Raw genomic sequence first — 26,938 nt, 5'->3', positions numbered from 1 at the left:
CTGTTTGCTCCTTCTATGCTCATCCCTGGGGGGATGGCCAGTTTAAAACTGCCTCTGTTTTCTATAGTCCTACGGGACTTGTGAATGGACGCACTGGTGACTGTCAGAGCCAGGTGATCTGGGGACCCATCAGCTACCAGCAGCCACAAAGGCTGGGGTGCAGACCTGTGTACAAGTTTCCTTCAGGGAGATTCTGGCAACTTGGAGCAGGTCAGAGAGAGAGGACAGGGGTGGTGTCCACTGGCTTCCCTAGTCTTTGGAGAGGATGGCAGTCAGCCCCTAGATATGGGCTCAGTTAGAAGCCTGACCCTCAGGCAGCAGCTTTTAAAGTATCCAAGTAGACCCCATTCAGGGAAAGACTGGGATGTGAGCGTTTTTTGCCTGCTCCCTCTGCACTGACCCCGAGGTGATGGCTGAAGTGAGTGCTTGTGCCCGTTAACAACTGCTTCTTGTTTTGCTATAGTCTGTGGATCTCATGGACGCAAACCCCATTGGCTTTCAGAGCTAGGTGTTTGGAGGCCCACCGCTCGGGTAGGAGTCTTAAAACCTGCGGGTTGTAGATGTGGGGTCCAAACCCTTCACCCCTCAAGGAGAAGCTGGCATTCGGGGATTTCCTTCCAACTGTACAGTCTGTGCCGGGGCTGGGGTTTATGGCAACAGCATGTCTCAGCCTTTCCTACTCATACATAGGAAAGACATAGGCGTTTTCTTGGTCCCTCATTGTATAAGAGGTCCTTAGCCAGTTTGAGTTTCTTTCAGAGGGAGTTGCTCTGTGTGTAGCTGTTCACTAGGTGTGTCTGTTGGTGGAGCGGGGTCCAGGAGCCTTCTGTGTCACCATCTTTAAAGACAGCCTCAATACCTTCTAAACTGTTTTGTTTTGTTTTCTCCTAGGATGGATAAATCTGAGCATGGCTGGAGGATAAGGGCAGGATTCCCCAACGAAGAAAAGATTTATGATAAAAAGAGGGAACATTGGTGGAGCCAGGTTTTGAGAGGAGCGATATGAACTCAGGATAACAGGGCAGGGGTTTGACCCTGGATGTGGCTCAGAGGGATGAACCTTCCTTTGAGTTGGAAGGGAGGAGAGAAGGGGGGCAAACTAGACAGTGTGAGTGACAAGCTAGTATGGATGAAGAATGTCCCCTGCCATATCAGTAAACAAAGGATGTTGCGGCCATCAAGCCATCGGCCACTGCAGCGGCCCTGACTGTGCACCCTGAGGGGATTCAGGATGGAGAAAAACAGGATACTGACCCTAGCTAGTTAAGATGCATATCAAAGGAATGACTTCAATAAGCCCAGACTCTCGCATCTTCCCATACGTAGAAAAGCCCTCAGTTCGTGAACTTGAGATGTCTGTTTTTTTTCTTTAATTAACCGCCATCTTTCAGTGTCCTATCTGGTTGTGTTTTGCTCTGTTTCTGCAAAAGCTCCTATGTATTCTGGCTCCCATTCACCTCTTCAGAGCAGCCCCTCAGAGCGACCTGAGAGGCCCGTCCCGGGCTGAAGTCCTCAGTGTGTCCACCGAGTAAAACGTAATTCTCAACTTTTAGGTTGTGCATTTTTTAAGTCGACCCTAGGAAGGTGAGCCAACACATTTCTGATGGACTATATTTTCTTGGTAAATTTGAAGGAACAACCAACTACTGAATGTGAAAGAAAAGGAGGTAGTTCAGAAATAAGGAAAATGGAAAGGAGCTGGAATATTGTATGGCAATTGGACAAGAAAATTACATGGAATCCCACCAAACACTCTTATTTCTGACATGCATTGGGCCTTTCTGGTGAGTACTTATCAATATAATATAGATGATTATTGTGAGTAATATTATTGAGTACGTGTGGGGTGTCAGGTATCACGCTAAGCATCTGTATGAGTAATTTCAGTCCTCCTCACAGCCTTTACAGTAGGAGTGATTATCCCCATTCTACAGGTGAGCAGGTGCAAAGAGAAAAGAAGATAGGGTTGGAGGCTTGACTGGCCACCTGTCCTAGTTGCGTACACTGGGCAAGTTAATCTCTTGAAGCCCCAGATTTCTCTTGGAAAATGGCAATCAGAATCACTGTTTATGAAATTATTAGGAATATTAAATGAGATGTGTGTGCGAGAGCCTAAAGCATTCTGGGTACTTAGTTTTCTTTTTTTTTTAAACCATCATAGAATGTGGGCATTGCTGAGCCAACAGCTGATCCATAGTCGTTGTGATTGGATTTTGCCTTCTCTCTCCCCAAAGGAAGATGAGGATTTGCACCACAGAAGCGGGAATCCCTGTTAACTTCTGCTGCCCGGCAGGTACCACAAATGCGTGATGTGTGTTAAAAAAACAAAACAAAACAAAACAAAAACAACCCAAACGTGGGTGGGTGCGATAGTAGCAGAGACAGCGGCCTGAACCGTAGTCCAGGGAAGGCTGGCATTCAAACACAGAAACCTTATCCCCACATGCGGTGTGGCCCACATGCCACCAGTTTGTAACTCCTGGGGACCCTGGTTTAAAGATGCTAGATTCTATCAGCCTCTTGCTTATTATATGACTTTGGTAAAGTCACTTAGCCTCCTTGAACCGCCGAATGGAACTAAACCATGGCCCACAGCTCAGAGATAGTGCTACGACAGGTCGGCCAATGTGTGTCAAGTTCTGAGCAATTCTTGGGTTTTTCTTGCATGAACAATTCCTACTAGTACGAGCGGGTGGCGAGGGCTGCCATAAGATGACAACGTAGCAGATAATGGGGATCTGGGAGTTCCTGTTGGCACAGATCCTAATGTACTTTTGAAGACGTTGATTAATGAAGCTGCGTGTCCCTCGTGAGGTGAGGCCAGGATAACACTGCTCGTCTGCAGGTGTGTTGAGAGATGGGAACCCGGGGAGAGAGAGGGTTGGCCTCATCCCAACGGGGAAAGCAGAGGAGGCTTGAGCTCAATCTCCTAAATGCCTCAGGTGTGACCCACAGATGCTTCCCCCAGAGGATCTAAATGGCCTTTTCAGGCCAAAGCTGGAAATCCTGCAGGCCTCCTGCTCCGAAAGAAACACGCATTGCTTTACTGCTGTGGCTGAACTATTGCTCATGTTTATTGAAAAGGCAGAACATAATGCATCCAAAGAGATCCAGCTTCCACAGTTCTCCAAACGCTGGCTGTAAATCACTGTTAGGCTTGTCATTCCCTTGGGTGGCAGCAAAACTGCTGTAATGAAACGTCCCTGGGAAGAATAAACCACAAGATGTGCCTTCTATTGTACCAGACCATGAAGATTACAGCTGATGAAGTGCTGGCAGAAGCTTAGCAGTAAAGAGCCCTTGGGCAAAAGTCCCCATGCTGTGCAGTCCAGGGCGTTGACTTCTCCTCTGAGGCCATCGCCTACCATCAAGACCCAAGTCTCACAAGGCTCAGGCCCCAGACGCGCTACCAGAGCAAGAAGGACATGGTTTTTCTAAAGGCAGTGGATGGAAGTCTGACCCTAAATGCCATTTCCAATGGAGAGGATGGCATTGTCGGGCCCTCCTGTATCTGGGGTGGTAAAGGGGCAGCTTCTACCTAAAATAGCAGGGAAGGGACACTGGTTGGTTTGGAGAACCATCATCAGAAGATAACCAAGGGATGGGCACTTCTCAGTCACACAGCTGGGACGCGATCACATGTGGCTAAGGGAAGGGCTCAAGTGTTAGGTATTGTGAATATCTTTTACTTGCAATACTCTTTCTAGAGGTTTCTTCCCAAAGAAGGTGAAGCGATCATACAGAGGATCTAATGCAGTGAGAAGCGGGCTGATGTGCAAACACTGCTCCCAGGGTCTGCCTGGACAGTCCAGGTGGGCGGAAAGCATTTGCATAAAGAAGCCAAGATCGGAATGCCCTCAACAAGCCCTTTTGGGAGCAGAGCCTGGATAGCAACGAGGCAAGGTCCCCTGACCCCAGTAGGTAAGGAGGTGTTTTTGCACAACAGAAGTTCACAACATATTGGGTCAGCTCGCCTCAAATTCAGAGAAGTTGGAAGTAATCACTGAGCAAACAGTAAGTTAGAATTTAGCAGGGGCTGAGATACTGTTTGAGCTCTTCCAACTTAGAAATGTGCTTTGATGAAACAGGACAGGCCCATAAAGGCAATTCCCCTTTAGATTAAAGGGGCCCATGGGAAACCTCTGTAACTCTGGATAGCTGAGGTTGGAAATCAGGTATAATTCTTCTTCATTACCTGCCACCTCCAGCTCCACTCCCTGACTTGTGATGAGCTCCCTAAGTCTTAATGACACCAGAAGATTCCTTCAAACTCACGGTTGTCCTGCTGCTTAGAGCTGGGACCACGCTGCCTTTCTTCAGAAATGGAGGCTGAACCCCTTGAGTTCTTGTACCTGTAGAGATTCTAAAATGTTCTTTCCCTAATAAGTGCACTTTTTCCAAGCTGCTCCTGGAAGCCAGGGACAGGCCCCAGGCAAGCACATGGCACTGCCGGCATCAGAGCACTGGGTGTGGGACAAGGGCAGGAGGCCGGCAGCCAAGGAGATAGGAGACTTGCCCTGTAAACCAACTAGACGCTACCAAATGCACAGTAAAAATATCATCATCTACAAGAGTTCTTGAGCTATGTGCGCGTATAAACCCAGTGTCCTTTTCCACTCCCTGCGAGAGGCCTCAGCGGGTACCAGGTGAGGCCAGGGCTCCATCCCTGCTACCCCCGCAGGTAGGCGGCGCCCGCGGGCTCGCGGCCCAGCGCGTTGATGTGCGGGAGCGCGCCTGCCGCGGCCGCCAGCTTCTCGCTCAGCTTCTGGTTCAGCAGCTCCAGGTGGCGGCCGTTCTTCCGTGCCTGCCGCAGGGACCTCTTGACCTTCTTCACCCGCTCCCGCAGCTGCTTGTTCCGCTTCTCCAGGGTGGCCACCTTCTGCTGCAGCTTCTTGACGTGGTCCTCCTCCTCAAACAGGGCCTTCTGCACCGAGGAACACATGAGCTGGGGAGGAAACACCAGGAGACGCAGGTGAATTTCAGAAAACCTCCCCAGGTAAGCTTCCTGGTGCTGCCAGCCCGGCAACACCGACTCCCATGTCACCCATGGCCCCAGCCCGGGATAAGGACAGCCCTCATGCCCCCTTCGTGCTTTCACCCTGTGGACCCCAAATGCAGAGGCCCCCTCTTTTGCTTTCTGTGTTTGCGTACCCTAGATAATTTTGTTTTAAAAAGATACTCCATGGTTTTGTCTTCTTACGTGCCTATCGATTTGCATCCTATTGAGTCCCTGTTGGAGCAGGTCACTCTTCACTTTTTGCTCTCATTCAGCAGTTTTGCCTGTTCAATTCTAATCTGGCTCTAGAACATTTTACAGTAAAGCCAAAGCTTGAGGATCACCCACTTGGAAGTGAAACGGGATCCAAAGAGGGCCTTCAGCGTATTTCCACGAAAGGGCTTTGCCTGCACTGAGACGCAAATACCCTCATTCTGGAAACCTTTCTAGTCATCGTGGGATGGGCTGGAAGTGAGTGTCTCTTTTGAAAAATTGAGTTTTTGTTTCTAACCTAAGCCACCTTGGTTTCTTACAGAAAAAAAAGATATTCTAAATATGTCACTCTAGCAAAAAGGACAGAGCTCAAGTGACCCAAGAAGTAAAAGAACAAAACCCGAAACAGAAAGATGCACAGAGAATATGAATAGTCTACAGGAAAGGTAATATACAAATCTCTCTTAAACATATGAAAAACTTAGCCCTACTCTTAATAAGATAAATGCAAAGTAGATCCACAGTGGATTGCTTTTTTTTAACAAAATGAAATTTTGATTTTACCCTTTGGTAAAATCAGAGTCAGCATTTGGGGAAATAGGCATTCTCATATAGGCATTCTCATATACTGTGGGTAGAGTGTAAACTTCTATAAAGAGCAATCTGTGTCAAAATGAAAATTGCATATACCCTTTGATCTAGTCATTCTGGGACTTCATCTGATAGAAACACTCCCATATGTGCAAATATATATTTATATATTATATATAGTATAATTATAATTATAATATGTATTTATATATATATATACACACACACATAAAACAACTAACACTGTTATAAGAAGGTTGAGGAATGACATTGGCATCATGGCCATATGAGACATCCCTCTTCCCACCCCCAACAAAAATGGCATCGATCCATGAACAAAAGTGACTTTAAAAGAACTGGGATCCACCAAGGGACCCAGGAGGAGTCTTGCCCACCCATTGCATCTATGCATGCCTATCTTTCTGATTGCTTGCCTGTCTCTCTCTAGTATTCTATTGTGTCCACAGAACCTATTTTTCCCTGTATATGCAAATTGTATGTTTATAAGTGAAAATGTTAATACATTAAATGATTGTTCATTTTAAAGCATAAAAAAAAAGAAACATCAGTCCTGGGTGTGGACCGTTCAGTGGTCGTGAGCTTCCTCCAGCCCCTCTCAGGCAAAGAACCTCAACAGATATTTCTCCAAAGATATACAAATGGCCAACCAGTATATGAGAAGGTGCTAGACATCACACATCATCAGGAAAATACAACTCAAAACCACAATGAGCAGCAGGCAAGCAAAGGAACCTGTTGTTTGTTCTCACTACACGCCCCCACCCCCCACCCTCGCTCCGCTGCAGCAGGGGTCCCAGTAAAGCCTTGACTGAATTCGGCCTCTGATCAATTTCTATTGATTTTAGGAGGCCAAGAACCCTAGTTGGTAACATGTTTTGTGGTGCCCAACGCGGGGCTTGTCCCTTCTGGGGAGAGGATCTGGGCACCTCCGGGACCACCAAACGCAGCTTCCCTGTGGGTGACAAGCGGCTACCTGAACCTCTTGTTTCAGCATCACCTCGTTTGGTAAGTCTGCCTTTCTGGCCCCCGAGGGGCCTCAGTACACTCATTCAGGCAACGCTTCTCCCCTCCCCTTTGTCCCTCACCATTTTCCCTTTCCCTCTCCTGAAATCTCTGTAGTTCTCTCTCTGTCCTCTCCTCCTTCTGTCCTGTCCTTACAAGAGCGTGGATGTTGGGCAAGCTACAGCTCTCTCTGGCCGGCAATGGCTCACCTTGACGGGTGACAAGCAGAGGTGGGAGCGGCTCCCTTCACACCTCGCAGACCTTGGTCCAGCGGGCTCTCCCTGACTGGAGATTTATGAGCGTGATAGAGGTTCACACCTCATATCGTGTAGTGGGCTATAAGTCCGATCGTCCCAATAGTCTCACCTTTATTTTCCTGCCGCCAAGAAAAGTCCCGTTGGGAAGGAGCTGAAGCAGCAGATTTCTATATACTGGTGCACGCGTGGGTGAGAGTCCCACCTGTGGGTCGGGGACCCACAGACGACGTACAACGGGCTGGTTTCCGGGCTTGATCACCCGGTGGGCAGTGGACAGGGTGCTCCCTCCTTCACTGGCCCTTTCTGGAAGCGTGCAGATTGGTACCTGAACAGACAGCCACAGGGGGCGGGCTGAAAAGGCAATCTCTCCGTTTCTTTTTCAGTCTTTTCTGTCCCTCCTCCCTTTACCTCTCCCTTGGTCCTTACCCCTACCCTCCCATCCCCTTAATCCTGAAAACTTCTTGTTGTGTCTTTAAGTTTTGCGATTGGTATCTTTGTGATGTAGTTTTTGTCTGTCCAGCTGTTCCTGCAAGTCTCTGCCGACACTGTGAGTACATACAAACACAGCCCACGTTGCCTGAGACTCCAGCCCTGGGTTACTTAGTGGGATTTTAAAGAACAAAAAGAAAAGACAGGAGCTTGCATCTCTCTCTCCTCTGCACTTGCAATGTCACTATTCTGCCTGAGCTCAAGGGGCTTGCATCTCTCTCCTCTGCCTTTGCAATGTAACTCTTCTGCCTGGGCTCTCAGGAACTACCTGATTCATCTGTAGTCCCCCAGACTGAGGGGGAAAAAAAAGGCCATTTTAAATTCAAGCGGGAAAACTATGAGATCTCTGCTTCTATAGAAATTAACTTGTCTAGCTTAAGCTGTGGGTTTAATTAATTAATACAGACCCATCTTTAGAGTCATCAACATTAAGTACAATACTTTCATTGTATCTAGGGTTACTGGAAGTCTGTAAGTGCATATTGTTCCTGTTATAAAAATCTGTCAACAGGGATAATAACCTGATATGATTAAATTTTTAAGTAAATGTAACTGGGATAAGAACTCTTTGCTAAACTACATAGGAATAAAAACGTCCATCTAAAACAGTCTCTCCAATTTTTGGTAAATTTGAAGCTAAAGAAGTAATTAAGATAGAAATTAATTGTATATTCAGGCCATTTCAAATAAGATAAACTATTGGAACATTAATTGCTAAACAGGTCTAAATTTACCTACTTTTGTCTTCTTGTGAGAGAGAAATTAAGCTGTTTGGTGCCACCTTGAGATGTTCGCTACCAATTTATGGAATGCTAATGTGAAAGACAGTTCATGGTTGCTTAAGGAAAGTAGGATGCATAAGAAAAGAAGGTATGAGGAATGGAAATATATTTTGTTGAAAGGAAAAAGGATGACTTTGTCCTAGAGCTGGCTGTTTCTGAATGGGGAAAGAATAAGGGACAAAGTATGGCTACAGAAAGTTGCAGGTTTGCGGAAGAGGAACATTAGGAACTTTGTATGTGGTCAGGATTTTCTAAGGTTGGATTAAATTTAATTAGGTAAATGGATTTTAAGAGTAGGTTGATGCAAGACTGGCCTTGGTTTCTCTGTTCTCTTACGAGAGAAAGTTTTCCCAGGATCAGGTTCAAAGTCAGCCCCCACCTTTCCCCCCTTCGGGAAGTAGCAATGGCAATGGAGGGATGATTAGAGCGCACAGCCCCTTCTCAATGGGAGACTTAGGAGCCCGTAAGGAGAGGTTTGGCAGGTTCTCAGAGAACGCTGACAAATTTAGGGATGAATTTATCAGGCTGGGGTTGACATTCTCTCTCACCTGGCAGGACATCATGTTTATTCTGGCCCACTGCTGCACCCCAGATGAAAAGGAGCGCATACTGAGAAAGGCCAGGGAACACGCAGATGGCCAACTGGCCACCAATCCACACGGCCAAATTTATCAGGTGGGTGGGACGCAATCCCAGAACATGACCCACACTGGGACTATGAAAGATCGTGTAGGCCAGGCTAGGATGAGACATTATATTACTTGTCTATCAGAAAGAATGAAAAGGTGTATGGTGAAGCCAGTAAATTACGATAAGGTCTGAGAGGTTACACAGGAAGAAGGTGAAAGCCCAGCAGGCTTCCTGAGCCGGGTGACAGAGGCATTCAGGAAGTACACCAATACAGACCCTGAGTCCGCAGAAGGGAGGACACTCTTGGCCATGCATTTTATCACCAAGGCTACTCCTGATATCTGGAGACAGTTACAGAAGCTTGCGGCTGGGCCCCAAGCCCCACTGTCAACCCAGAAGAGGCCGATAAGGATAAGAGGCTAAGAAAGAAAACGCAGCTTTTGGCTGCTCTGATTCACCCACCACCTCGAGGGGACCCTGGAGGGCTGAGAAGACTGGACAGACCACCAAGAAGCTCCTTGGACCCAAACCAGTGTGCCTTTTGTTGGAAAGGGGGGCACTGGAAGGCGGAATGTCCTGGGCGCCCAAGGGGCAGCCCCAACCGGCCCCAGTTCCTTGCAAACCTCTCGGATGAGAGATTCCCGTGCACCAGCTGACGGGGCCCGAGCACCTGCTCGGGTCACCCTCGATGTGGCAGGTAGGAGAACTGAATTTCTTGTAGACGCTGGCGCCGCCTGCTCTGCTCTGACTTGGCCAGCTGGCCCCCTCTCCAGCCATGACTGTGCTGTGACGGGAGTCGATGGACAGCCAAAGGAAAGGCGATTTACATCCCCTCTTGCCTGTGGAATCGGGTCCATTATTATTACTCACTCCTTTTTGTACATGACAGAATGCCCTGTCCCTTTCCTCGGGAGAGATTTGCTAAATAAGTTAGGAGCTAGTATATTCTTAGGTCAGGGTGAAGTCCAAGAAGGTAATCTGAACGGAGAATGCATCTATTAGTAGTCCCAGATGACCCACCTGTTGGGCATCAAAATATGCCCCAAGACATCCCCCAAGAAATTACAGAACAGGTAGATCCTGCAGTTTTGGGATACCTCGGTGCCAGGAAGGGCAAAACGTGTTCCCCCAATAAAAATAAGGTTAAGCCTGGGGAAAAATACCCCTGGAAGAGACAATATCCTTTAAAGCCTGAGGCCCTGAGAGGAATCCAACTGCTGCTCAGCAGATTCCTGAAACACGGACTCATTAGGCCCTGCCAATCCCCTTGCAGCACCCCGATCCTCCCCGTACAGAAGCCTGACAGGGAGTGTCAGTTTGTGCAAGACTTACGAGCATTAATGAGAGCTTTGCAATTAGGGAAGGATAAGAAATTAAATATTTTCACTGACTCTAAATATGGGTTTCACGTGCTACATGCTCATGTTACCATATGGAAAGAAAGAGGCATATTAACCACTAGAAGTTCCCCCATAAAACATAAAGATTTGATTCTGGTCTGTTAGAAGCAGTGTAGCTTCCTACCCAGGTAGCAGTAATCCACTACAGGGGCCATCAGAGGGATGGATCTTTTGTGATCTTTTGTGAGCCAAGGGAACAGCAAAGCTGATCAGATTGCAAAACAGGCAGCTGAATTGCAGGAACCTGAACAAGTTAAGGCTCTAGTGATTGGCCCCCCCCTGAACTCCCTAGCCTTCCCCAGTTTTCCCCACAGGAATAAGAAAATGCTGAGAAATGGAGCTATGAGAAGGGAAGCACAGGCTGGTATAAAAAGGAGGATAAGGTTCTAATCCCTGAAGCCCAACAATGGAAACTCACCAAGAGCTTACATGACGCCACCCACTACGGGAGGGATGTACTATGGGACTTGATGCAAAAGGCTTTTTCAGGAAAGGGGCTTAAAAGAACAATAAAACAAGTAACGCCTGCCTCACCTGTAATAACCCACAGGCCCATCCAATGCCCCCTTCGTTACTCAGGCCAGTTCAACGCCGAGGGACATACCCGGGGGAAGACTGGCAGTTAGATTTCACCCAAATGCCCCCACGATCAGGATATAAATACCTTCTGGTGTTTGTTGATACTTTCACAGGATGGGTTAAAGCCTTCCCCACCCAATCTGAAAATGCCATGGAAGTCTGTAAGTCCCTTTTGAAAGAAATAATTCCTCAGTTTGGACTTCCAAAGTCCCTTCAGAGCGATAACGGGCCCTCTTTTATAGCCAAAAATCACACAGGGGCTCATGACAGCCCTAGGGCTAGACTACAAGCTACACACCTCTTGGCACCCCCATCTTCAGGGAAGGTAGAGAAAATGAACCATCCTTTAAAGAAAACCTTAGCAAAGCTCCGCGCAGAGACTCATGCACCCTGGACCAACCTGCCTCTTACTGTACTCCTCAGGGTCCGTGTAGCCCCCAGGAGTGGTCTGAAACTTAGTCCACTTGAAATGGCCTACGGGAGGCCTTTTCTTACTACTGACATTCTACTGGATGAGGAAGTGAACCAGACCCTGAGATATATTATTCTAGGACAAGTTCAGAAAGCAATCCAGGACTATACTTACAAGGCACTGCCAGCTCCCACTGAAAATACAGAGGAAGGAGCAGTTCCTTCGCAAATAAACCCTGGGGACCCAAGTTCTTCGCAACACCTGGAAAGAGGGCTCCCCCAAAGACCAACTATTGCCAAAATGGAAGGACAACTATAAAGTAATTTTAACCACCACCACTGCTGTCAAACCGCAAGGGGTATCTGTTGGGTACATCTGTCCAGACTAAAGCTTTTACTTCCAGAAACCCCACGGGTCACAACAGAAGAACAATGCACCTGTGAGCCAGCGGAAGCTCTGAGATACCTATTCCAAAGACAGGTACCATCAACACGTAAGTAAAATGATGTAGTGAGTTGGCTCCTATTTGAAGCCTTAATGGGACTTGGGACCTCTCTTGTTTCCTTGGCTGATGTGGTTCTTGACAATCGTCTGGCCCTTGAGTACCTTCTGGCAGAGCAAGGCAGAGTTTGTGCGATACCTAATACTTCCCGCTGCACTTGGATCGATGCCACAGGACAGGTAAAAGTTAATATTCAGGAAATAGAAGCTCAGGGAGCGTGGCTTCATAATTTTGGCAGGGGTGATATCGCCTTCCTTGTCTGGTCAACAGTCAAGGAAGCCCGAAGTTAGCCTGGTTCCTTCCCTTTCTAGGCCCTTTAATGGCGATTGTTGTTCTCCTTTTTAGCCTTTGTTTGTTTAACCTTTTGGTTAAGTTTGTGTCTTTTAGGCTCCAACAGTTTGAAGTAAGGCTCATGATGGCTCAAGAAATTCAGCCCATTCCAGCGGAAAGTGGCCCAGGTCCCTACAGGTCCTTGGAACAGTCAGCGAGGGACTTCTCCTCTAGGGTAGGCTAGGGTCTGTGGCCCCTGTCCAGCAGGAGGAAGTTTCAGAAGAAGAGACCTTCAGCCTCTTACCCCTTAATAAATGTGTAGAGTCTCTCAGGGGGGAATGAGACAGGCTGGGACCTGGGACCCTGTACTGCAGTGCTGCGATGCTTGCACCTGGACACACCTCTCCTCAAGCAAAAAATTAAAAGAAACTGTATGGGACTAAAAATTACTGCGTGCATGCTCAGTTGGGGAAAATTCTGGACAAAAGATACAAAGAGACCAAAAACCCCAACTGCCATTTTGAGGAGCCTGGAGCAAAAGCAGGGGGTCTGGAGCAAAAGCAGGGTACTTGCGCATGCCCCCTGCACACAACACCACCTAAGGGGTGGGCAAAACACCTAAGCTACCCCTTCGGCCCAACCCCTGGACACACCCCTACCCTCACCCCATATAAGGAACAAGCTCGCCCCCTCTCAGGGGGTGGGCAAGCAAGGGAACCTGTTGTTTGTTCTTGCTCCCCCCTGCTGCAGCAGGGGCCCCAATAAAGCCTTGCCTGAAAAAACCAAACAAACAAACAAAACCCACAATGAGGTATCACTCACACCTGTCATCAAAAAGACAAGAAATATGGTTCCAGTTCAAGATGGTGACATAAGAGGATTCTGAGCTCACCTCCCACCATGGACATACCGAATCTACAGCTACATCCAGAACATCTTCGCCTGAAAGAAACCCCAAAACTACGAGTGACCCCTACATACCAGGCAACCGAGAAAAAAACGCACATTGAAGCAGGTAGGAGAGGCTGAGACAATCTCATCTTAAACCCGGTGCAGCAACCTGCAATCAAGAGGGAACTGACAACTGAGCTTATCCCTGAGGAGCAAAGGGGTTGAACCCCACATCTGGCACCCCAACTTTTAAGACCTGCACCTGAGAGACGAGCCCCTGAAACTTCCATGTTTGAAAGCCACCAGGGCTTGCCTCCCTGAGACCCACAGGCTATGAGTGAACTGAGAACAGTTCTTAAAGGGCTCACACAGACTCGCCTGGCTATCCAGCACCAGGGCCCAGTGCAGAGGCAGCCGACTGAAAACCACCCGATTCGCTTATCTGAAAGCTTTGGCCTGAGCGGCAGGCTTCTCATTGAACACACAACTGAAGGCCAACTGAAATACTCGACAAAGACTATGGCCTTCGGGAGGCACTGTCATGCTTCCCCTCTGCTCCACCCTAGGTTGTGGTGTCTCCGAGAAAGGGGCTTATATGTACACATCTGACACCCTAGCTCTTGTGTCTGCCACCCAGAGAACACATCCCTTGATGGCGTGGCTCTGGTGGCCAGTGTGTTCATGGGTTCCTCAGGATGGTAGCAAACAAAGAAATAGTTCTTAACTGGCTATTACCACAGGGTTCAAGGCAGAGGGAGCAGACAGAAATGCCCATCTCCCAGTCTTCTCCTAAAAGAGATATTTGCAAACTGTAAAAGCTTCTACATGAGGGCTTGGCTTCCAATCAGTCTGAATCTAGGTGCTGACTGAAATCCTCCCCTGACAGGTCTTGGCACACCCTCAACTACTGCGAGCCACTAAGAATAAAGTAGGCTTCTTGGACAATCAAATCACAAAGGTTTGAGAGCTATCCAAGAGCTAGGGCAGAGTTGAGCGATAAGGTTCATCTCCTACACAAAGCCACTCCTTCAAGACTAGGAGAGGTAGTTGTTTCATCTAACGCATATAAGCCATAGATTGTCAAGGAAAAATGAAGAAACAGAGGAATATTTCCAAAGGAAAGAATAAGATAAAACCTCAGAAAAAGACCTTAATGAAATGGAGATGAGTAATTTACCTGATAAAGAGCTCAAAAGAATGGTGATAAAGATGCTCACTGAGCTCAGGAGAAAAACGCATGCATAAAATGAGAATTTCAACGGAGATCAAAAATATAAGAAAGTACCAAAATAGAAGTGACAGAGCTGAAGAATACAATAACTGAACTGAAAAATACAATAGAGGTGTTCAACAGCAGACTGGATGAAGCAGAAAAAAAGGATCACTGAACTCAAAGACAGAGCAGTGGAACTCATCCAATCAGAACAGCAAAAAGAAAAGAGAATGAAGAAGAGTGAAGATAGCCTAAGGGACTTACAAGACAACATCAAGCAAAAGGGGTCCCTAAAGAGGAAGAGAGAAAGGGGCAGAAAACTTAATTGAAGAAATAATGGCTGAAAACTTCCCTAACCTAGATCCAGATCCAGGAAACCCAGAGAGTATTAAATAAGATGAACCCAAAGAGACCTCCACCAAGATACATTGTAATTCAAGTATCAACAGTTAAAGACAAGGAGAGACTCCTAAAAGCAACAAGAGAAAAATAACTTGTTATGTACAAGGGGAACCTACAAGACTATCAGCAGATTTTTCAGCAGAAACTTTGCAGGTCAGAGGGAGTGGCATGATATATAAAGAGCTGAAAGGAAAAAAAAAAAAAAACTGCCAACTAAGAATACTCTACCCTGGAAAACGGTCCTTCAGAACTGAAGGAGAGAGAAAGAATTTTCTAGACAAGCAAAAGCAAAAGAATTTCATCACTAGACCAGCCTTACAAGAAATGTTAAAGGGAGTTATTCAAGCTGAATAGAGAAGGTGCTAATTAGTAATAAGAAAACATTAAAAAGTATGAATCTCACTGGTAAAGGTAAATATATAGTAAAATTCAGAATAATGTCATAAAGGCAGTGGGTTAATCACTTGTAAAGCCAGTATGAAGGTTAAAAGATAAAAGTAGAAAAATAACTATATAATTTGTTACTGGATACACAAGATAAAAAGATGTATTTGTGACATCAAAAGCATTGGAAAATAAGTTATTAACTTAAAATGGACTGTTACAAGTTGTTTTACATAAACCTCATGGTAACTACAAAGCAAAAACCTATAGTAGATAAACAAAATATAAAGAGAAAGGACTCTACCACTACAGAAAATCATCAAACAAACAACACAGAGCAAGAGAAGAGAAAGGAACAGAGGAATTACAAAACAACCAGAAAGAAATTAACAAAATGGTAATAAGTACATACCTATAAGTAATTACATTAAATGTAAATGGACTATCTCCAATCAAAAGACAGAGTGGCGGGACTTCCCTGGTGGCACAGTGGTTAAGAATCTGCCTGCCAATGCAGGGGACACGGGTTCGAGCCCTGGTCCAGGAAGATCCCACATGCCGCGGAGCAACTAAGACCATGTGCCGCAACTACTGAAGCTTGCGTGCCACAACTACTGAAGCCCGCACACCTAGAGCCCATGCTCCACAAGAGAAGCCACTGCAATGAGAAGCCCATGCACCACAACGAAGAGTAGCCCCCGCTCGCTGCAGCTAGAAAAAGCCCACGTGCAGCAACGAAGACCCAACACAGCCAAAAATAAATAAATAAGTAAATAAATAAAGACAGAGTGGCTGAATGGATATACAATATGATCCATCTATATGCTGCCTAAAAGAGACTCACTTCAGCTTTAAGGACACACAGAGACTGAAAGTAAAGGGATGGAAAACGATATTCCATGCAAATGGAAACCAAAAGCAAGCTGGGGTAGATGTACTTATACTTTAAGACAAACTATAATAAGAAACAAAGGTCATTATTAATGATAAAGGGATCAATTCATCAAGAGGATATAACATTTGTAAATATTTATGCACTCAACATAGGAGCATCTAAATATATAAAGCAAATATTACCAGACCTAAAAGGAGAAATAGACAGCAATACAATAATAGTAGGGGACTTCAGTATCCCCCATCAATAATAAATAGAGCATACAGACCGAAAAATAAGGAAACCTTAGACTTAAACTATATGTTAGACCAGATAGACTTAACATTTACAGAACATTCAATCTAAAAGCAACAGAACACGGATTCTTCTCATACGCACAGGAAACATTCTCCAGGATAGATAATATGTTCGGTTCCAAAACAAGTCTTAATAAATTAGAACGCTGAAATCTTATCAAGCAGCTTTTCTGACCACAATGGTATAAAAGTAGAAATCAATTATAGAATAAAACTGGAAGATTCAAAAATACGTGGAGATTAAACATGCTCCTGAACAACAAAAGGGTCAAAAGAGAAAATCAAGAAATAAAACATAACTTGTGGGATGCAATAACATCAGTTGTAAGAGGGAAGTTCATAGTGATAAATGCCTACATGATGAAACAAGAAAGATCTCAAACAACCTAACTTTACACCTCAAGGACCTAGAAAAAGAAAAAATAAAGCCCAAATTTAGTAGAAGGACTAAAAGCTGGTTTTCTGAAAAAACAGTAATCCTTGGCTAGATTCAGCAAGAAGAAAAAAAGAGACATAATAAATAAAATCAGAAATGAAAGGAGGTATTACACCTATTACAGCAGATCATAAGAGACTATGAACAATTATATACCACCAAACTGGACAATTTGAAGAAATGGATAAATTCCTAGAAACATACAACCTACCCACACTAAATCAGAAAATAAATAGAAAATCTGAACAGACCAAGTACTAGTAAAGAGATTGAATCAGTAAGTAAAGAGATTGAATCAGTAATCAAAAACTTCCCAAGAAACAGAAGTCCAGGACCAGATGGCTTCAGTGGTGAATTCTACCAAACGTTTAAAGAAAAATTAATACCAATCCTTCTCAAACTCTTCCAAAAAATAGAAGAGAGAACACTTCCAAACTCATTTTACAAGGCCAGTATTACCTTAATACCAAAACCAGACAAGGACACCACAGAAATCACAAGCCAGTACCCCTGATGAATACAGATGCAAAGATCCTCAACAAAACATTAGCAAACTCTTTCCAACAATATATTAATAGAACCATATACCATAATCAAGTGGCATTTATTCCCAGGGTGCAAAGATGGTTCAACATCTGCAAATCAGTTAATGTGCTACACCACATTAATAAAATGAAGGATAAAAATCCTATCAATAAATGCAGAAAAAGCATTTGACAAAATTCAACATCCATTTATGATAGAAACTTTGGTGGGGGATTAGGCCTTGAGGGCAGAGCTCTCATGAATGGGATTCATGTCCTTATAAAGGAGGCCTGAGAGCTCCCTTGCCCCCTCTGCCATGTGAAGATACAAGAAGAAGTCTGTGACCTGGCAGAGGGCCCTCACCTGTCCATGCCGGCTCCCTGACCTTGGACTTCCAGCCTCTAGAACCTTGAGAAAAAAATTTCTGTTGTTTATATAAGTCCCCCAGTAAGTGGAATTTTGTTACGGCAGCCCAAACAGACTAAGACCCCCTGGTACATTGTAAATGTCCACTAAATGTTGGTCATTATTACGGTATAGAGTTCAATCTCTTAAAACCCTTAAGACCTTTGTGACTGGACCCAGCCTGCATCTCCAGCCTTACTTATCATCCTTCTGTTCACACACTTTATGCCCAAAGCAACCTGGCTCTACTTGTCCTCCAGTATGTCTTGTTCTTTCCCGTCTCTGGGCCTCTGTGTGCCCTTCCTTCTTCCTGGAGGGCTGGTCGACGCCAGCTCTGTCTGGCAGTCCTAGAACCATTCTGCAGGTCCACCCCCATGACACTTTCCATAGGTGTCTCTCCAATTACACATAACATTTCCTACTCCCCCATCTCCATAGCACGCAGAGCTAGTCATACAGCACACACCAAGCACCACACAGCCCCGGGGGTATGTGCACTGCCCTCGTCACATCGCAAACTACCGAAGGCCTATTTCACCGTGGTCTTTGTAGCCTTGTTGCCCTGGCCATTTTAGGCATACACTAAAACATCTGAATCAAGTTAAGTGTTCCAAAAATACCTGTCATTTAACAAAGAGCTTTTGCCACTGTTAAGGGGGTTGGGGGGAGGGAACATGTGCCACACTGCCCTCTTCTGGCCAAAATGAGCCCCTCGACGAGAAGGTGCCACAGGAGACCCTAGAGAACTCATTATTTATATAGTATATGACCAGATATCATCTATATAACTTTCTGACAGTTTAATATGGCCACATACTAGGCTCAGCACTTTATAGCCACTCTCACTAAGTCATGATCGTTCTCTAAGTTATGACAGATCCTTGAACCAAGAACAAGATAAAAGAATCCAAGCAAAGTCTATTAAAAGAAGAGGACTGGGTTTTGGGGGGGATCGACATGTACACACTGCTGTATTTAAAATGGATAACCGGGAATAGGAAAGCTGCAAAACACTGTGGAGTGTTCCCGTGTAAATAAAAAGAGGAAAAAAAAGTTTCTCAAGTCACCGCTGCACGACGTCGGGCCGGCGCCGGGGCGGGGGTCTGCGCTCTCCCGAGGGGCCGCGCGCTTGACTTTATTGTGCCGCAACAAGCCCCCGTTCCCATTGTTTGTGTTTTTTTCAAAATATGGCAAAGGTTCAGGTGAACAATGTAGTGGTGCTGGATAACCCTTCTCCTTTCTACAACCCATTCCAGTTCGAGATCACCTTTGAGTGCATCGAGGACCTGTCTGAAGACCTGGAATGGAAAATCATCTATGTGGGCTCTGCAGAAAGTGAAGAATACGATCAAGTTTTAGACTCTGTTTTAGTGGGCCCTGTTCCTGCAGGAAGGCATATGTTTGTATTTCAGGCTGATGCACCTAATCCGGGACTCATTCCAGATGCAGATGCAGTAGGTGTAACAGTTGTGCTAATTACATGCACCTATCGAGGTCAAGAATTTATTAGAGTTGGTTATTATGTAAATAATGAATATACTGAGACAGAATTAAGGGAAAATCTGCCAGTAGAACCAGACTTTTCTAAGCTTCAAAGGAACATTTTGGCATCCAATCCCAGAGTCACTAGATTCCACGTTAATTGGGAAGATAACACAGAAAAACTGGAAGACGCAGAGAGCAGTAATCCAAATCTACAATCACTTCTTTCAACAGATGCATTACCTTCAGCATCAAAGGGATGGTCCACATCAGAAAACTCACTAAATGTCATGTTAGAATCCCACATGGACCGCATGTGACCACCTGCCATCCCTATAGTACAAATTAAGCTATAAAAACACACAGAACTATTTCCCTGAAATTCCATAAGTACATAGTCAAGATACAATGTGAAGAATTTGTTTAAAAAACATCCTGTAGAAAGTTTATAAGAAAACCAGTATTTGAGCAAATTGTGGAATATAAATACAACTATTTTTAAGTAATTTTTTTCTCTAATGTGTTATTTGTTCTGAAACTAATCTGATTAAAACATACATATTATTTTCTTTTCCTCTATATGTAATTAAAGCATTTATAAAGAGAAATGAATCATTAGACCAGGTTGTAAAAGATGTCTCAGCCTCTTGGACAATAATCTTTGGACCACTATTTTACTAATCTTTGAAAGAACAAAGTTAATTTCAACTAAAATGTGTCTTCCTGTGATAACACATAACTTGGTTTGATTTAAGGGGCAAGTTTTCATTCTTTTTATGGCATGCCCTTAAAGAACGGATTTGAAGTCAACTGTATGCTACCAAGAACTCTAGGATCTGATTTTCCAGGCCACCTTGAAGCCTCTTATGGCTACTGTTCAGTTCATATAATGTTAGACAGCACTCAGTTTGGTTTCTAAGACAACAAATGTGGTTAATTGTTTATAAGGTCCTCTGGCTATGATTTTTGTTTTTATAACAGTTCAGGACATCAGAACACTCCTTGAATCATACATCATTATTACCCAGTGAATTCAGCAGGTCAAGAGCAGATACAAACTCCCTAAGTTTAAGAACAGGAGAGTATAATGACTCCGTTCCGTTCGTTAGATTTATAATACTATGAACTTAACTCTTTAAAACTGTTTTGCTAGGTCATCTGTTGTTGGCAGCATTTATATAAAAACAGTGGATTTGGAAAGATATATTTAGCTTTATCATAATAGATAAGTTACTATTTTGGAACTATATGTATTTTCACATGTAGTACTCTTCTCCATATCCCCTGACACTCATGCACAATAAGATTAGGCATATTTGTGGTGGACATATGTTAGATAGCTTTTCCAGGTAAGTTTTTTAAAAGCAGTCTTGGAAAGGAATGCATTAACTAAATGGGCCAAAAAGTTCTTTTTCTTTGATGAGAGCTAGGTCCTTCCTCAAAAAGTTTCTTATGCTCCCGTAAATTAAATGTAGAATATTCTCATTACTCTTGCTGCTAAGCAAGACATTAGCCATATAATGCAGAGTTATGCAGTGCCTTCATATCTAAAACTTTTATACTGCACTTTTTAAAGCTTTTATTTTGAAGAAGGGAAAGGGGCATTTGTCTGAATATGGATTCTAAGTTGTATATATTTCCTGTCATTCTAAAAAGTGACTTTGTGGAGCAAAATTTTGCTAAATGTTAAACTTTGAAATTTAATATACCAGATAATTAAAATACTGTCCACTAACTAGTTCATAGATTTTAAAAGTAAAATACATCCGGCTGTTAAAACAATATGAAGAAAATTTCACTTTTGTCTAATTGCAATTAAAAGAAAATGTTAAAATATTAAAGTGAAAATAAAAGTAATACTTGCCAACCAAAAAATAAATAAATAAAAATAAAATGGATAACCAACAAGGTATTGCACGGGGAGCTCTGCTCGATATTACGTAACAACCTAAGATACATGTATATGTATAACTGAATCACTTTGCTGTACACCTGAAACTAACCCAACATTGTTAATCAACTAGACTCCAATATAAAATGAAAAGTTAAAAAGGAGGACTGGGTTTTAATATGGCCGGCTGTTCATTTTGAAAGGACAGAATCCAATAGTGGGTTGGAACATAACATCAAAGAGAAGGCTGAGTTACATTTTATGACGTTCTTCACACGCTGCATTTTAAAATAATAAATGAGAGCAAACATGGTGGGATGCAACAAGCTCTGTGCTCTTGGTGGAACGTTAGTGCACATCTAAGACATCAACACTCTTCGCAGGCATCCCTCAGACCCAGGGGCCAGCTGTTCCCTACTCTAGGGAGCTAGAGCAAGAGGAAGACCACCTTGACAATGGCCTGAAGAAACCAAGATGGAGCAAAGGGACAGCTGGAAAGTGTGTCTGTGTGTGTGGGGTGGGGGTGGGGGGTAGTTATTAAAATGGGATGAATGGGATGACTGGAGTTTCTTGGTGAATAAGTAACTCTCAATCCCTTAGCCTCTCTTTGACATGGGTAGGGTTTGAGCTGGAGCAGAAAGACATAGAAGGACTCTTGTCCAATGTCACCAATAGCAAAGCTGTGACCCAGGACCCCTTACCAAGCAGAAGGTCTTTATCTCTGTGGAAAGTGGGCTCTGCCTGCAAATAGGGAGGGCTTAGGCCCTAGGAATAAGAGGCTAACCCCATAAAATGAAGAAGCCATTGTCACAAGTGTCTCAAGCAGGCCTCCTGAATCCTGGCCTTCACCTCTTGAGAAAGCATGAATTTCTACGCAAGACCTGTGCTTTCAAATATATGTTTCTTTAAGAAACTATCCTTTCTCTGGAATGCTTTCCAAATGAAAGCAATCTCTTTAGAAACTGCTTTTAAAATATACATATAAAAGGTCAACACACTTGCTCATTTAATTTTGTGTGCTTTATAAGAGGCTGAGAAGAGGAGGGGGAAAGGCCAGACCAAGAGGAAACACGTATTGCCACGTGTTCTTTGAAGAAAAACCAAAGAGAAGCAAATGATCACTTGGGGCAACCCCCAAGCAAATGATTCCTAATGGGCAGCCCCATCCTCAGGACCACATCACACCAGCTCTGATTGGCTACAGAGGAGAAAGCCCTTGCCTGTCAGATGTCTAAGCCCCCAGCATCTACCTGTGGCTGAGTCGCTTTTCTCTAGAAAGCTCCACTGCTTCAGGGTGGACAGGAAGGCTGTCATAGGGGAGCCTGCCCTTTTATTCTCAGACAAAAGGTAGGCTGGGATACCCATTCTTTGCCTTCTTTTTAAAGTAACGTCTTTTTAAACTATAAAAGCAACATTTTATTGTAGAAAAACTTTTTCAAATTGAGACCAAAAAAAAGACAATTAAGATCATCTGTAATTCTGTTGCACTGAGATAGCCACTGTTGACATTTTAATACATCTCTTCCTAGGATTGTTTCTATTGGTATACATAAATATTTAAACAAAGTTGGACTCATGCCATTATTAGACTTTCTGATATAACTTTTTCCCTTTGCTATTTTATCATGATTATTTTCTGGACACTTGTACATTTCCATTGAGCATTTCAATGGAAGCTGGGGGAGGGGGAGTCAGGTGGTTCTGCCCAGCTGCCATGAACTGCAAAACTCATCACTAGTTGTTAATCCTCCTCCATCCTTATAACCACAGGCCGACAGGGAAGGATGCCAAGATGTGCGTTTTTGCATCTGTGGGGCTGAATGATCTTAGGGTGGCCTTTCGGGTGGTCACCAGCCTCCAACGACAGGACAAACCCATGAGAGTTTCTCACCTGTGCTCTACCTAAAACCTTCCCATGTGTTCTCTGCTGTCCCCAGGAATCTCAGGTGCTGTGGGAAAGTTTCGCAATCAAGATCTTGAAGGGATAAGGAATTGAAGCCATGTTACCATATAGAATCCATATACAATACAGAATCACCTCTAAATGATTAAAGAAATCATTTCTAAATGGTTTCCACTTCCATATGTTCATTCATTCCAGCAAGAAGCATTTATTATACCATGCCTGGCACCGTACGGTGCAGAAGGTTCTCCCTGAATTATTCCACGATATACCACTAAGCTCTGTATCTACTTAACAAAAAGACAGTGCATTAAAAATTACTATTTCATGGCAGCAGACATATCAAAAGCTCCCTGAGAGGATTCTTGCCTTCACAGCTGCTTTCAATTTAAATAACCCTATACAGACAAGGCAAAATGTACTTTCTGAAATGTTAAAAATGAGGCAAGGCCCAAAGTGGAACACTGACCAACAGCTTGCCTTTTTAACACTTCGCTCCTGTTCTTGAGATTCAAAAAAGAGAAAGGAAAAAAAAAGGAGAGAATTAAAATCTAGAATAGAGGCCAGCAAACTATGGCTTGTGGACCCGATCTGGCCCACCACCTGTTTTTGCTAATAAAGTTTTATTGGAACACTGCCACGTTCCTTTGTTTACATATGGTCTGTGGCTCCTTTCCCACTACAATGGCAGAGTAGTTGCGACATAGACTGTGTGGTCCAAAAAGTCTAAAATGTTTAGTACCTGGCCCCTTGTAGGAGAAAATTCTGGAACCCTCATCTTGAGAGAAGCTCAAGGCAAACGGAGATGCAAAGGCAACAGCTGACAACTGGATGAGTTTGGAGAGAAAACAGCCAATAAAGAATGGAGGAGGGCAAAGGATGGAAAAAGCATCGGGTCCCAGAGTTTGCCAAGAGCCTCACTGCCCACTCTTCACCCTTTTCACACCATTTTTGAACACCGATGTGCAATCACTGCTTTGGGCTGCCAGGTCGCAGCTCAAGTTCTCAGTGATTCTTGTCAAGGAGCCTTTGACTCTCAACAGACTGCTGCCAGTTTCAAACCTCCAGATGGAAGTTCACAAAAGAGCTCTTTCCAAAATGGTTATCCCACTGTTTCTAAAGTGCTTCCCCAGCGACACTGGAAAGATACGCTTTCTGGAACCTACCCATGTGCACTGCCCAGAAGCAGCCACTCTCAGGGTGAGAGGCACTCTGAAGTGGGTCGCTGGTCACACAATTTGTCAGTTCTGAGAAGCTTACACTGCATGGTGCCTTCTGACCCAGTCACGGCCAGAGGCCAAGACTCCTTCATTCTCCGTGTGATGCAGGAACTCCTGGAGGGTTGATGGTGAGCCCACAGGCCTCAACCCAAGTTCTTGCCAGTTCTCTCTCACCCTGTCTCTTCGTTCCACCATTGTTTTAAACCTCTTAGAGACAGAGGGATGAGGAGGCGAGCAGCAGAGTCAAGTCAAAGCAGAATGGTTTCCTAAACGATTCGACAGTAACAGTTTGGATGACGCCCAGCACTACCGAGAGAACTCCCAAGCCACAGGCGACAACAGGGTGGTTCTTCTGCGGACTCTCTGGAGAAACAACCTGAGGTTCCTATGACTGTATTTGACTTGGCATCTGGTCCTTCCTCTGCTCCACCCAAAGTCAAAAGCGTTGTCTCCCTGTGCCAGGAACCCAGCAGAAGGGAAAGCAGATGCCCCAGACAGGCTGTGGCTGCAGGCGAGGGGCGCGGAGAATGGGCAAGTGGAGGTGGGAGCAGGCAGGCAGGGGGTCAGGGGACAGAGCTGGGGCAGGAGCACCCTCCCCACTGGGCAGTACTGGGCTCAAGGGCTCCCCCAACCCTCCCTTCCTGCTCCCTTCCCCCCACTCTCCCCAGACAAGCCAAGGCTGTCTGGCATCCTGGGTAGGAGCCTGGGCTTCAGAACCAGGCAAAACTGGGATTGCCTCCTGGCTGCTCCTTCATCCTATGGCAGGGCCCCCTCGCCTGCATCAATGAAGCTGCCTTAGTTCACTCTCCTCATTTACACAACGGGGGTAATAATGCCTCCACCATCGACTTGCTTGGAGGATTAAAATCAGATAACAGATGTAAAAGCATCTGACATAGCACCTGACATACAGTAAACATACAGTAAATGAATCTTTATGACTGTTCCTCACCTGAACTTGAGCTTTCCTGATTGAACTACTCCTTCATAACCACAGTGGGCTCCCTCAAATATCTATGCCTTTGCACGTGTAGTTCCTTCCGCTTAGGAAATCTCCACCAACTACCCCCCACATCCTTATCCAACTGACGAAATTCTACTTATTCTCCAGGCCTGGGTTCAAGGGTCACCTCCTCTGTGAAGCCTTCCCTGATTCCTCCAGAAAGAGCCATGTAATCTTTCCCCAATTCTATTGTCAAGTTTATCACACTGTGAGTCTGACTCTCTTCTGGACAGTCAAAGCCCCTCAAATGCAAGGGTTCCATATTTTCATCTTTGTATCCAGTACCTGTCATGGAATAAAGCACTTAATGAAGGAAGGGATGCAGGTTGAAATAAAAACAAGTTCAGTGACTTAAAAACGAGCAACAAACGGAGAAGCAGGAGCCACCTTTGGAAAGTAGGTGCTGGGTTCATTGTGATCCTTGTGAAGTCCTATCCCAAGTCTGTTCTGACTCCCTGTTCTGGTAAGATCAGGAACTGGCTTTAATGATCCCTGAAGTTAATGCATTTTCTTTTCTGATTCTCTCCCAGGCCCAGCTGACTAGGTTATTTTGTGTATCCTATACCAAATCCATAAGAGCTGCAGGACATAATGGAGGTGAGAAAAGACTGAATTTTCACGGGGAGATGCTGGGTTACAGGAAGCCCAGGTAAATTTAGGACACAGATCACGTTTCAGAAAGACTCCACAGATGGCGGAAGAAGAGGACAGGGTCTTCAAAGGCCAGGGCTTAACTCTTGAATCGACCATGATTAAAATCAGGAGAGACTGCGCCGCCTTGGGTCCATTCTGTGCCATCACAGAAAGGGAAGTTTACCGATTAAGTTCAGTTACAGAGAGATAAAGGTAAATCTTCAGATAAATGCACTAGAAAGCACTGCCAAGGTGAGGTCTACATAATGCTCATCTCATGATGCTCGCATGGGGACAAAAGGGGTTTTTTTGGTCAAATAAAGTTCAAAAATTCTGCATATTATGTCTCCCTCTTTGATATGATACACATTAACCTATCAACCATACACGTTGGTCCTGCATTAAATCAACCTCCATAAATGTTTTACACCCATTCTCATTTGACTATGGCAGGGCCCTCCAACAGGCAACAAGAACTGATTTCACGTGTTGGGGGGATGTCCGTCTTCTCAGGCCTGGAGGCAGCTAGTCCGCTCAGCTATGAGGAGCCTGCTGCATTGTCCTCAGGGCTTTTTTATCAATGTCCATTACAAACATCCTTTACTGTTATGGTTGGAAAAGGCATCATGGGTCTAGGAGTTGAGTAACTTTTAAAATAAATTTTGAAGATAATTAATGATATTTTAATTACCACTCATACATAAATGAATAAATGTCCTCATTGCATCCCACTACACACACTCTCTCTATATATATATCTATATAGAGATATAGACATATATCTCTATAAAGAGAGAAAGAATATTAATCACTCAATTGTATGCATGTGGACCTTGCTGATGGGAACTGAACTTGTTCCATTCTGTGACACTTCGATCTAGGTTCTAAGCTTCTCGCGGGGGAAATCTGTATCTCCCCAGGGAGTTTTGCAAACATCATTCTCCACTGTCCATGATGGAAGGAGGACTGGGAAGCACTAGGTCATGGAAGACTGATTCCAACCCCCAGGGCTTTTCTAGACCTACCAAGGGAGGTAAAACTGAAACCACAGATCCTTGCGTGAGAAGGCTGCTAGCAGCTCTTATTCAGTTCCGAGCACTTTCCATGGTGCAAGGGAGAAAAGACTCCCCGGTAAAGTGGAAAGGAGGGTGTGATTTTTTTTAGGTTCCCAGAAATTCATTCCAGACAATTGGCATCACAGTAGAAGGATGGGCA

General features: G+C 44.6%; 2 protein-coding genes across 2 annotated transcripts in view; one reads left to right on the top strand and one right to left on the bottom strand.

The window, feature by feature from the left end:
- Positions 1-3,059: 3,059 nt before the first annotated feature.
- Positions 3,060-26,938, bottom strand: part of CCDC3 (coiled-coil domain containing 3) — a 109,605-nt gene continuing 85,726 nt past the window's right edge. Inside the window, exon 3 of the mRNA XM_059915318.1 lies at positions 3,060-4,945. Within this exon, the coding sequence (XP_059771301.1) occupies positions 4,670-4,945 (276 nt within the window). The 3' untranslated portion in view covers positions 3,060-4,669. The remainder of the gene's footprint in view (positions 4,946-26,938) is intronic.
- Positions 18,542-19,547, top strand: LOC132360270 (histone chaperone ASF1-like). Its single transcript, XM_059915317.1, has one exon. It carries the CDS (start codon positions 18,779-18,781, stop codon positions 19,391-19,393), a length of 615 nt encoding a protein of 204 aa, XP_059771300.1. The 5' UTR covers positions 18,542-18,778; the 3' UTR covers positions 19,394-19,547.

Source organism: Balaenoptera ricei, chromosome 2 (genome assembly GCF_028023285.1).
Source record: "Balaenoptera ricei isolate mBalRic1 chromosome 2, mBalRic1.hap2, whole genome shotgun sequence".
In the NCBI taxonomy this organism is placed as follows: Eukaryota; Metazoa; Chordata; class Mammalia; order Artiodactyla; family Balaenopteridae; genus Balaenoptera; species Balaenoptera ricei.
The sequence above is the reverse complement of the archived record's forward strand: the minus strand, read 5'-3'. Positions and strand labels throughout refer to the sequence as shown.